General features: G+C 38.3%; 1 protein-coding gene across 1 annotated transcript in view; it reads right to left on the bottom strand.

The window, feature by feature from the left end:
* Nucleotides 1-12775, bottom strand: part of CFAP54 (cilia and flagella associated protein 54) — a 298821-nt gene that overhangs the window by 85917 nt on the left and 200129 nt on the right. The window contains 5 exon segments of the mRNA XM_036865998.1: nucleotides 2054-2180; nucleotides 2285-2464; nucleotides 2635-2792; nucleotides 3623-3770; nucleotides 5643-5748. Of these exon segments, the coding sequence (XP_036721893.1) occupies nucleotides 2054-2180; nucleotides 2285-2464; nucleotides 2635-2792; nucleotides 3623-3770; nucleotides 5643-5748 (719 nt within the window).

The raw sequence follows: 12775 nt of genomic DNA, 5'->3' as shown, positions 1-12775 counted from the left end.
GCTCTCATGGGATCAGCAAGCTGGAAGGAATTCCAGAGGTCAGCTATGCCAGCCTAATTTCATAAATGAGGAAACTCAACAATATAGGGGTGAACTGCTTTACCTATGGTAATAAAGTTCATATCTGATGATGGTGATGATGATGATGATGATGATGAAAAAAATCATATAATAATAATGATCAATACTAGTCATGAGGGGGAGGAGCAGAAGGGGAATAAGGGAAAAGATTCTGGGCAGGTGATGGTTTGAGCACACTTCTGTTGCCCTCCCTTCCCCACTCTAGTCCAATCACCTGCCTCTCCTGAGCTGAGCAGCTGCTGGTACAGGAGGCAAATGGGTCCCAGGAGGTGAGAGGTAATGTTTCAAAATGTGGGTTTGTTATTATTCAGGTATGACAAGGTCAACAGGTCAGGAGATGACTGCCATTGAAAAGATAGTATTTTTGCTCACAGTTCTCAAGAGGAGGGAGGGCTCACCACATCACGCAGGGCCACACAGGGAAGCACCAGGGTCAGTCAGGGGGTAGAAGGAGAAAGGAGAAAATGTGGGCAAGAGCGTTTATTGTTTTTTTTGTGGGAAGGAGTGGGTGGGTAGGGTAAGCAGACTAAGGTTTAGGATTGGCTAGTTTGTATAATTTCAGTGGGCTCTGCTAGTAGTCTATACCTGTCCCTGGGGTGATTGGGGCAGAAAAATAGTGGCCCTGAGGGTAAGAGCCCAGCAAAGAACAATAAAAGAGCTCAATAAAAGTTCAGGGTGTAAGCTCTGGAATGACGGGTTTGCATATGAAAGACATCCTCACAGGAGTGTGGTTTGCTAATCTCTAGGAATTGGCTAACCCTGGGAGGGGAAGTCCCTCCCTGGTCAGCAAGACTCCCGATGTCAAAGCATCAGAAATACATTTTTTTTAAAAAGGCATGATGAATATAGGTTAGAACAGAGAGAGAGCTGTTACAAGATTTTCTCTCCTCTGTGATAGACAAGAGCCTTGGAGCTAGAGGTAGGCAGCTTTGGGTCAAAGATGAGAGACAGTGTCCTAGAGAGAGCTTGAAGCAATGTCTGTGAGCTCCTGAGAAGGGCAGCAACACCGGCTGGCTCCTCCTCCTTGGTTTCCAAGGAGCTGTAAGCCTCCGGCTTACTGGTCTACCTGCTCCAATCAGATCCATTCTTGGCTGGCTCTGGTCTATCCTCCACTCTATTCTTCAGCCAGCAGCCAGGGTAATCTTTGGAAACATATACTGTCCCCTGCTCACCCTCTCCCATTAGGCTGTCCCTAGCCCACTCTGCTCTGTCTATACTGGTCTCCTTGCAGTTGTGGAACATGCCAAGCTGTCCTGACCTCAGAGCCTACAACTCACTGCTCTCTCTGCCTCTACTGTGCATGACTTCACTAAGCATATGCTTCACATTTACAGTCCAGGGTTAAATACTACTTCCCCAGAGAGGCCTTCCCCAATTATTCTACTTAAACAGGCACCCCTCCCTTTGCTGTTCTTTATCAGCAGATCTTATCCACATCATTTACAACACTAAGTACAATTTATAATTACATACATATACATAATTCATCATCAGACATAAGCTTTCTATATCCTTGCTGATTTCCTATCTAGTTGTTATCAAATACACATTTTATACAATATTTATTGGATTAAATTTTATAAATATTATAATAATAAATAAAAAATTAAATGTTTATTGTTATAAATATTATAACAATGTATAAATATTGAATATTAAAATATTTTATACAACATTTATAATATGATAAATGATAGAATATGCATTCCTATATATGATTTGTTTAGTTGTGTATTTCTGTCTCCCAGGCTAAGAGAAGGAACCACATCCGTTTTAATCTCCAATAGCTTCCCAGGACCTCACAGGGAGGTTGGCACATGGTAAGTGATCAAAAGCTATTTGTTAAATAAATAGAACCTGGCTATTCATAAATACTGCCCCAGATAAATGCAATCACATGACAGCCTCGCTGAAAATGGCTTAAACTTTTTCATCAGTGACTTGAATGTAATATACGTTTAAGTGTTCTTACCAATTCTCATTTTTGTTTTGGCCAATAACATGACATGAGGAAGATAGATATTTTTCAAAGGCAGTAATGGACTTGCATAGTCAGTGTTTGATATAGGAAATTCAATTGTTTCTCCAAAAGTTAGCATCTGTAAAAGAAGCACTGTAATGAGTAATTAGCTAATGTGGTATGCTGTTAAGAAAAGACAGAAAAGTAAGTTTCTAAGTCTTGTGGACACAAAAGCACTCTCACCTGTTCAATAAGAATGTTGTGAGACCGAGTTAACAAATATAATTGTTCTGTTTTCGAAGAGGGAGTTTCCTTGAATTTCTCAGCTTTTGTTAAGTCATCCAATAAAAGCATGCTTCTCACCAGTGTTAAATGAGATCGAGGAGAAATAAACTCACGTCCTTCAAGCAACTGTATTACATCCTATTAAAATAAAATTATTCCGTTTGATAGTACCATTCACAATTCACTGAAACAGGAGCCAGATGTATTGACTGTTAGCATTCAGTACCTAATGGAAATTTAAATTCTCTCCTTTTATTCTAACTGGAATCCTCTGGTAAATATCAATGTGAATTAGGTTTCCTTCCTACCTGAAGGTTTTTTATGATGTCTGCTTTTAAGTGCTTTTCTTGTAGGCCAATGATTACAGCTTGCATCAAGAATTCAGCCTGTAGCTCCCTGTCGCCTGCACTTTTTGCTTCCACACAAACTTCATTGATGAGGCTCACACAATCTGTTATATCGTTTTCTAAAATAAACAAATGCAGGTACTTAAAATGCACTGAGAAAGTAAGAAATTATATGCGCATGATATTCTTGGTGTTTATCACAGGAATATCGTATAATACAGAAGAAGAGGAAGATGTAAAGACGGAAAACAAATAAGACTGCACGAAACATTGGAAATAAATGTGTTGTAATTTAGGAGAAGTACTTTAGGGTATTCAAATGCTACAAAAGTAATAATGATATTCCATGAAATAATTTAATTTGGGAGATGGGTAGAGATGGGTGAATAGATAGGTTTACATATAGATAACTATTAATCACTGCAAGAACTAATATTTATATGTGCCAGGCTGTAATCTAAGAACATTAGAAATTTAACCCATTTAATTCTGGAAATAATCCTATGAAGTAGGTACCACATTTCCATTTTCCAGAGGAGGAAACTAAGGCCTAGGGGGATTAAGAGATTTGGCCAAGATTACACAGCAAGGAAGTGGTGCATAGAGTATTTGAACTCAAGTGGGGGGCAGCTCCAGAATCTGCACTCTGGACCCCTGAACTACGCTGCCTTCCTAGACGACAGGAAGGCATGTGCATTAGCATTCTGAAATCTCCTTGCCTGCTTTGCATACAGTAATATATATGCCATTTGCAGTGATACAAGGGACTGCTGAAAATGATTATTCTCATTTAATAACTTAAATTTTTTATTCTGGAAACAGATCAAGCTAAGAAGTTATAAAATGTTAATGGTATAATAAAATACATCCCAAGAAAACCTCTGTTACCTAAATAAAATTAAATTTTATGAAAACTTTGCTTAAGGAGATGGAGATAGGATATTTGTACCTTTCACGATTCCAATGCCACGAATCTGGGCAACAAACGCGGTCACCAATGCTAAGCGGCACCTCAACCACAGATGAATGTTGAAATATTCTCGAGAATTTAGGGAAATGGGATCTAAAAACTCATTATCATCTTTACTTTCAGTGGCCTAAACAATATTAAAATGATGGTTATCTTTCCATTTAAAAATGTCTAAGTTCTAGCCTAATGCTAAATGTAACATAAGTTAAGGGAAGCATCGATATCATTTAACAGTATTAAATTTTTAATTTTAGAAATTATTCTTGAACATTCTATGAAACATAAAAAATACACAAGAAACAAACAAATAAACAAAAATCACCCATAATCCCATGCTCCTCTATTACCACTGATCCTCATATAAGTGCTTTGCAGCATTTCTTTCTCTCTGTATACTCACTGTTGAAAACTAGCTTTGCAGTCTGAATTTTTCATTGCAAATTATATTATCAGCAGTTTCCATACCTTCAAAAATTTTGTGACCATCATTTTAAAGGCTGAAAAATAATCAGTAATGTGCTGCTCACATCCCAAACATATATTATTTTATGATTTACTACCCTCGTTATTACACTTTATAAAGGGAGTGGCCAGTGTTCAGAGCTACTGGGAGGGAGGTGACAAGGGAACTTTTCCAGGGAGCAATCAATCTGAGACACTTCATCTAGAACAACGCCCATTTGTTCTAGGAATTTCCTGCTACACATCTCTGACAGCATCTCCAACCAATCGGCAACACCTGCTATCAAGGAGCTGTAACCTGGACTTGACAGGGGCTGGAATGTGACAGACAGGTGAGGAGCAGAGGAGGAGGGTGAGCTGCTCCTGAACCAGAGTAAGAAGTGAACGGAGAGCCCGAGACAGGATGGTGATTAGAATGGGCACACCACATACTTGAGGGGTCTAGTGTTTAGATTAGAAATACAGAAAAAATACCCATCAACATACCTCAAGCTCTGCCTACATTCCTGTTATTACTGAAAAGCCAAGTCATGCTTAATCTAAATCAGGGTCTCTCGACCTCAGCATGACTGACATTATGGGCCAGGTTATTGTTGTGAGGGAAATGTCCTGTGTGTTACAGGATGTTTAGCAACATGCCTGGCCTCTACTCAGTAGATGCCATTAGCACTCCCTCTAGTTATAACAACCAAAGTGTCTCCAGGCACTGCAAATGTCCCCTGGGAAGCAAAATACCCCCAAGTAACAAGCATTGCTCTAAGTAAATTTTCAGAATCAGAATCCTTTTTAGCCTTTATACTGCTTTTACTGTGGTAAGAAATGAGTCAATTAGTTTTGCTTTTTTGTAATGACATTAGATAGTAGCAATTTTATTAGTAAAGCTTAAGCTTTATTTTATTTATTTTAAAATGAGCAAGGATTCTATGTGCTGAATCTTTATATTTTAATCCTAAACAACCCTGTTGCTATTAAATTACTTGGTCTAATAAAAATCCAATGAAATTTCAAAGAACGTGTGACACCATTTGTCAAATAGACTTGAGGGCTTAAATGCAGAATAATTTAACTATGAGAAGGAAATAGCACAAGGTACTATTAGCACAAGGTAGGAAATAGCACAGGTAGGAAATAGCACAAGGTAGGAAACAGCATAGGTGTCACTCTGGTAACGCTAAAGAAGAAATAAAATCAAAAGTGAAATGAAGAGCAAGTCATGTGAAACAACTTTATTTACTAGTGACATCAGATCTAGAATACAAGAATGATAGATCTGGTGGGACTTCAGTCACTATTACATCCAATCCCATCAATTCCCAAATGAGATTACATAATTTTAAAAAATTTTAAGGTATTTGCCCAAGGTATACCAGCTAATAAATAGCATCAGCGGGGCTTAAACATAGATCTTTTTACTCTAAATTCAATGTTTTTTTCTTCTTTACCCCTTTGTTTCATTCAAATAGTTATACAATTTCCTAGCATGCCAATAATTATTCCATAAAAGTGTTATCAGGATAAACATTAAATTCATACATACATAATCTCCTGGAGAGATGGAATTCTCTGTGTCATCTTCTACTACCTTCTTTTTAAAAAGTTTTGAATCCTGGAGAAGTTTAAGTGTGGAAAATACTATCGCAGCACTAAAATAGAGAATATGTTTTAAATGTTATTAGTATTACACTTGGCATTTGTGGCATTTGTATGTTATTTCCTAAGTCTCTTCCTCCAAAAAAACCTCCCCATACTCCCACCCACCCCCAAAACTGTTAGGTGCCCCTTCTACGTGCTCTAATAGCACCCTGGCCTTTACCGTAGGTGATACTTACAGCATTATTTAATTGCCTGTAAAATTGCTCTGTGTTTGTCTCAGCTAATTTATCTTATCCCCTGCTGACACCCAGCATCTAGTAGCTTGGACATAATAGGAGCTAAAAAATATTTTTAAATGAAAATGAGTGAATGAAAGAATAAATGAATGAATGAATGTTTCCAAGATCTAAAACAAAATTTACTGACAATCTCATTAATAAAATGAGCACACATGTACTTTACATACATCAGGATGTGGTTCTCCAGTTTTTTGACATTATAAAACTGTTCTGCTTAATGCTATGCACTTGGAAACTCTTAAGAAAAATTACTGCTCAATCAGTATCTAGCAGTGCCAGGAGGGAAAGGTACTTAATGCAGAAAATAGAAGCCAGGAGATAGTAATTCTCCTCACTTCCTGTTGTTCGGAATGTAAATTTTTCTTCACTTTAAACCATCACATCCTCCTTCCCTGTAGAATGATAAATGTATAATTGATGTCACACTTTTTCAAAATATTTTAATAATATATGTTAACAGGCTTCTTCATTTGAAAATCTATTCCAAAACAAAACTCAAAATACAGAATAATCTGTGTACCTGACGATGCTTATTGCAGTGCTACTTCATGACACAGAAAGACTGAGTGAAAGCCGAACGGACAATGTATCCATTTATCTAATGCCCCACTTGATATCTCCACTTGAAGAGTGAATAACAATCACATTTAAGAGTGTTATGGGTTAAACTGTGTTGAGGTCCTAACCCTCAGTGCTCAGCATGCATCCTTATTTGGAAATAGAGTCTTTACAGAGGTAAACAAGTTAAAATAAGGTCATTTAGGGTGGACCCTAATCCAATATAACTGGTGTCCCTATAAAAGGGGGAAATTTGGACAGAGAGACAGATATGCACAGAGGGAATATGATGTGAAGACACGCAGAGAGAAGACAGCCTGTGGCTGGAGTGATGCATTTACATGCCGAGGAACAGCAACGATGGCTGGCAAACACCAGAAGCTACAAGAGGCAAGGAAGGGCTCCCCCCAGAGCTGTCAAAAAGAGCAGGGTCCTGGGGGCTTCCCTGGTGGCGCAGTGGTTGAGAATCTGCCTGCCAGTGCAGGGGACACAGGTTCGAGCCCTGGTCTGGGAAGATCCCACATGCCGCGGAGCAACTGGGCCCGTGAGCCACAATTACTGAGCCTGCGCGTCTGGAGCCTGTGCTCCGCAACAAGAGAGGCCGCGATAGTGAGAGGCCCGCGCACCGCGATGAAGAGTGGCCCCCGCTTGCCGCAACTAGAGAAAGCCCTCGCACAGAAACGAAGACCCAACACAGCCATAAATTAATTAATTAAAAAAAAAAAGAGCAGGGTCCTGCCGACACCTTGATTTTGGACTTTCAGCCTCCAGAACTGTGAGACAATAACATTCTGTTGTTTTAAGCCACCCAGTCTTGGGTACTATGTTGTGGCAGGAAACTAGGATAGGTTAAAAGCAGAGCCTCTTCCTTCCACCTCCTCCACCAAACCTACTCCTCTGCCCTGTCCTCTAACCCACATAGAGGGCCCAGTATCATCACCGCCGCCCCTCTGCGTCACACTCTCTGTTCAATCCATCAACAAGCTCTGTCAGCTTCAACTTCAAGATCTGGATACTAGCCAGCAGCTCCTCGCCTCCGCACCTCATCCACTGCTAACGCCTTCATCCAAACCACCAACATCTCCAGACATCCACGGGAGCTTGCTGGCCAGCCCCTGGAGTCCTGGTCTCTACGAAGAGACCACAGTGATCTCTCTTCAGGATGTAAATCAGATCACGACACTTCCGCTGTACTGTTCCAGAAGCTGCCCGCATCCCTGGATTATGGTCAATACACCACCTCCTTTGGGTCAGTTAGTGAGGTTTCTAGCCAAGAAGATGACCAGATTCATCTGGGTCCAAGGATGCTTGTAAGAAGGTAGTCTCTGTGTGTAGGCTCCCAGAGTATGTACATATGCTCAACTCTTAATTACATTTTTAAAGCCTTTTTTGTATGTGTCTACACATTGTATTGAAAGATATTTTCTCCCTCTTTTTTCCCCTCAACCTTTATTTCAAAAAAATGATAACTGGTATTTACTGTACTCACCACCTCTCAGGGGCTGTGTTAAATGCTTATTGTGAATTAATTCACTTAATCCGTACCACAAACCTACAAGGTATGTACTATTATCATCCCTATTTTATAGATAAGTTAACTGAGGCCCACAAATGTTATGTGACTTGCCTAAGGTGACTCAGCTAGCAAGAGGAGGTAGGATCAGAGCCCAGGCCACTGGCCCCTGAGCCTGCAGCACCCTTAATCATTAAGCTACAACGTGGCCTCTTTCTTTTCACAGTTCTAACAAGCTTCGGCTTTGTTTATACTGGCACAGTGTTACTCATTGCCACATTTGTATTACCATATGGTTATTGTCTACTGCACCTTTTACGATATAAAAGGCCCTCTTTGTCCAGTTTAATACCTTTTGCCTTGCATTCTACTTAGCAGACTTCATGAAACGGGATTATTATAAGGATATTAAATAAGGTATTTAGTCTTTCATTTGCTCAGAAATATGTACTGAGCACCTGCTATTGGCCAGGAACAAATCTAGGGGCTATGGATACAGTCCCTGGCCTCACGGAGTTGACATTCTATTGAGAGCAGGGTACTCTTAACAAAGAGGAGTGCTTGGCAAATAGACGGCTCTCAATGCATCGTAGCCGTTACCATTAGTAGTATATAAAGTTGGACAGGGAATATGCAGGGACTAAATTGATTTTTTTTCTAAGTTGTTAACCAGCATCAAAACCTTTCAGCCATTATTGAATTTCAATCTCCGAAGATTTTACTGAGTCCTTAAAATGCTTTAGATACTTGTAGAATAATTTCTAAAGTATGGTTTGTGATTATCTAAACTTACTAGTTTTTTTTTTTTTAATAAAACTAAACAAGGAAGCAAGAAAACAGCAACAAAAAACATAATGCTGATGAGGTGTGTGTCCAGGTACGGAATCTCTTTTCCCCCACACCTTTCCTCCCTGAAGGATACATACATGTTTCTAAGGCACCTCGTTTACTGAGTAGCTTCCGAGGTTAGCACAGGATGACAACTGGAGGGCCCTGAAAGGAGAAAACGATGCCCATCCCACTCTTCTGACCTGAAGCCCAAATTCTGATTTCAAGGGAAATGAGGTTTGGAATCTTGCTAACCCCAAAACTTAATGAATAAAATATAAGCATACTGTATGTCCTAATCCAGCTGGTACTGCTTAGCTGCACAATGGAAAACTTCTACTTCCTCCTCTGCACTAGGAAGACAGGAAGTGTAGGAGGACTACCCACTACAAACAGTCAAAATCCCAGCAGGAGGAGGTTTCATTCTGACACAAAATAAAAAGGCTCAAATGTTATTCCATTTAGACAATATATTAAATAGAAAGGAGAATCGGAAGGAACACTTCAAAAAAAAAAAGACAGGATTCTGAAATAGAGAGGCAGCCCTGAAAGAAGTAGAAATACAGTTTGAATAACTCTGATCCCATTCATTTCTTATTAACATTCATGACAAAAATGGTCAGTTTGTTCTCATAAAATCTATGCGGCTCACTCTACCTGTCACCCTAGGGAATGTGCCTTTCAATTTCCTTGACACATAATTTTATGAGAAGTATCATGAAATGTCAAGCTAACCAGCATCTGGGAAAGGGACTGTCCAACACTCTCAGCAGCGCCCAGACACAAGCTCATGGAGGGTAAAGTTCACCTACTAAAACTCATTCATCCTGACAGTAGGCTTCCCCAAGTGACAGCTCTGCTGAAAAAGCCAGCAACATCAAAGTTTCTGCAGGTTTTGTCCCAAGGGCCAAGCCTATGGATTTAAAATCGGGGCAATTCTGGTATACTTGCACATTATTTGCATACATCTATCTGGTCTTCAAATTAAAGTTCTATTACAACACTCCTTTCTGTGCCATTTTGTAATGTGTAGTTTCTCACTTCCTTCTTTCTCCCTTAAAAAAAAAAAATCACTCATATCCTCCACACTAAAAGGGTATAAGACATGTAGAGAGCTGGGGAAAGAATGAAGGTAAGTGACAAGAAATATTTTCTAGGGCTGCTATTCCTCTCTGGGACACAGTTTGGAGAAAGGAGTTCTATGTGCCTCCATAGGAAATCATATAGTCATATAGTTTTATATATATATATGTATATATATATACACACACACATATATATTCAATACATATAATTATATATAGAATATATAGTTAGATATATAAACATTTTCTAAATATACATTTATATATTGTATATTCAAATCATTTATTTCTATAGGAAACAGTATAGTAAAAGTTCCTTCTGTCTTCAAACTTCAGTGGGGAAAACAGTGTATTATTATACTAAGCCTATTTTAACCATCAATCAACTACCATTGTATTCTTTTTTTTTTTACCATTGTATTCTTAAAGATAGCTACAAATGTGACAATACTCTAAAGGAGTGGGTCTCAAGTTTTTTTACTCTCAGCACCCATTTACATCGTTAAAAATTATTAAGAAACCCCAAAGAGCTCTATCAATATTTACCATATTGGAAATTAAACTGAGAAATGCTTAACTTCATTAACATTTATTAATTCATTTAAAAATAAAAATCATAAACCCATTATATTTAATATAAATAATGTATTTTTATGGAAAATAACTATATTTTCAAAAACAAAAAAATAGTGAGAAGGATTCCATTGTTTTTGCATTTTTGCAAATCTCTTTAACATCTGGCTTAAAAAGAGAAAATCTGCTTAATAGAAGACTTTCATATCTGCTTCTATATTCAGTCTGTTGTGACATAATGTTTTGGTTGAAGCGTATGAAGAAGACTAGGTCTCACACAGACAGTTATTGAACGTGGGAGGAGTATTTTAAGAGCCTCTTCAAATAATTGTGAATATTCTTCCTTGATACTATACCAACATGTGACAAATGATAGTTTCTTAGAAGTTTGTTGCTATGTGGAATCTACTACCATACACTGATGAACTTTTCCTACTCTGTTACACGAAAATCTATCGGTCTATCTTGTTAACCAGGATTTTGGAACATCATGCACTGGCCATTTGGAAAACATTAGCTCCCTGGGTTAAACAGATCCCCTTAATGTTGAAGCATTTCATTACACAGTTTTTAAAAAACGATGCTCATTAATATCACCACCAGTCTCATCAAAAAAAATTAAGCATTAGAAAACTGTCAAGCTCATGATGGCAAATACAAATTTTCCAAAAATCCAATTTTTCTATGAAAGTTTAGATTTTGTCATTGGCAACAAAAACTATTAGTTGTTTTCCTAGAAGTGGCATGTTCGTTTTGCTCATTTTCAGCAGAATGCCTGTCAAATACCCAAGTCTGCATAATCATGGTTTGCCAGTTGTTTTTTCAAATAAAAATGTTGTTCCATGAAAAAAACAGCTTGTTCAGCTCTCAATTCATCCACATGTGTGCTGTTCCTCAAGACAACCATCAGACTGTGATAGGCAGCAGAAGTGCTTTAGGTATCTTTCCCACTTAATATATTCCCACGGAATATTAAAACTACATTCAAGAATAGGTATTTATAAATGTAACAGATTCTACTGTTTCATCAAAGGCATTCTTAAGTAAATCTGGCTTTTTTTTTTTTAATTGCAAGCGTTCAGCAGTGAAGAACAGAATGACTACTAGTTCGGTTTGGTGTCACTGCTTTGATTCATGGTGAGCTACCGGAAGTTTTACCTCTGTTGCTTTTTCAGCATCAGTGCAAATAACAACACAGTGAAAAAGGCAAGCAACCTCTTAGTTTTATAAACTATTATAAACATAGTTTACTATGTTATAAACTACTATAAAAATAGTTCTGATCTTACAGACCTCCCTGAGTTTCAGGAACGCCCATAGGTCTGAAGACCACACTTGGAGAATCACTGCTCCAAACAGACTTTATGGACTTTCATCGCTGCTTAGAAACCACAGAAATTTTAAATTCCCCAAAACCTATACTGTCTCTAGCATAAAATCAAATTTAGATGTGGTTAATCATGGAATAGCCTTCAGTCAAGGCTCCCACTGATGAGACAATTCTCTGTTTCCAATCTAAGCAAAAGCAAAGGGGGATTTCTGCTGAATTGATTTCCCCTTTGCAAAGGCTACAAGAGGGCTTCTCCTGTTTAAAGAGAATGGCCGTCTAAAAAATTAACTCCCTTTCCAAATTCTGAATCTAATGCATAGAACTTAAAACACGGAATTTTAGTATAATGAGAAAGTTAAGGAGAGAAAAAAAAATTTGTTTCCATCTAATTTGATCATTTCTTCTTTTCATTCAGTAATTATATTTTTCATTTCTAAAATTTCTATTTAGTTTTTTTTTTTCTAAATTCATCTGTTCCTTTTTTATCTTGTCTCATTCTCTTCCATCCTTCACATCTTTCAACAGTTTATTTCTTGGGCTGTGAAGCTGCCATTTGTTGTGCCTGCTAACTCTCTTTTGTGGCTCTTTCTTCATTTGGTTTATAATATTTGACTCTGTGCTACCTTTACCGGCAGTTATTTTCCATGAGAGTCCTGCATTTCCTAGGTAATCTCTATGGGACAGTTTTGGTTTTGCCTCTGCTCCAGCTCTGTGATGTCAGGACCAGTTTCAAGGTTAATTTCTCAGGGTTTCTGCATTTCATTGTCAGTGCCAGTTTGGACCCCGCAACTTCCAATAGCATTGATCTGAAGAAACTGATTCCTCTTGGGTTACTCTTTTTCCATCCAGGGCAGGCAGCAGTTTCCTTGCTGGTCCCCAGAGACCACTGTG

The sequence above is a fragment of the Balaenoptera musculus genome, chromosome 10 (assembly GCF_009873245.2).
Source record: "Balaenoptera musculus isolate JJ_BM4_2016_0621 chromosome 10, mBalMus1.pri.v3, whole genome shotgun sequence".
NCBI classification, from domain to species: domain Eukaryota; kingdom Metazoa; phylum Chordata; class Mammalia; order Artiodactyla; family Balaenopteridae; genus Balaenoptera; species Balaenoptera musculus.
The sequence above is the reverse complement of the archived record's forward strand: the minus strand, read 5'-3'. Positions and strand labels throughout refer to the sequence as shown.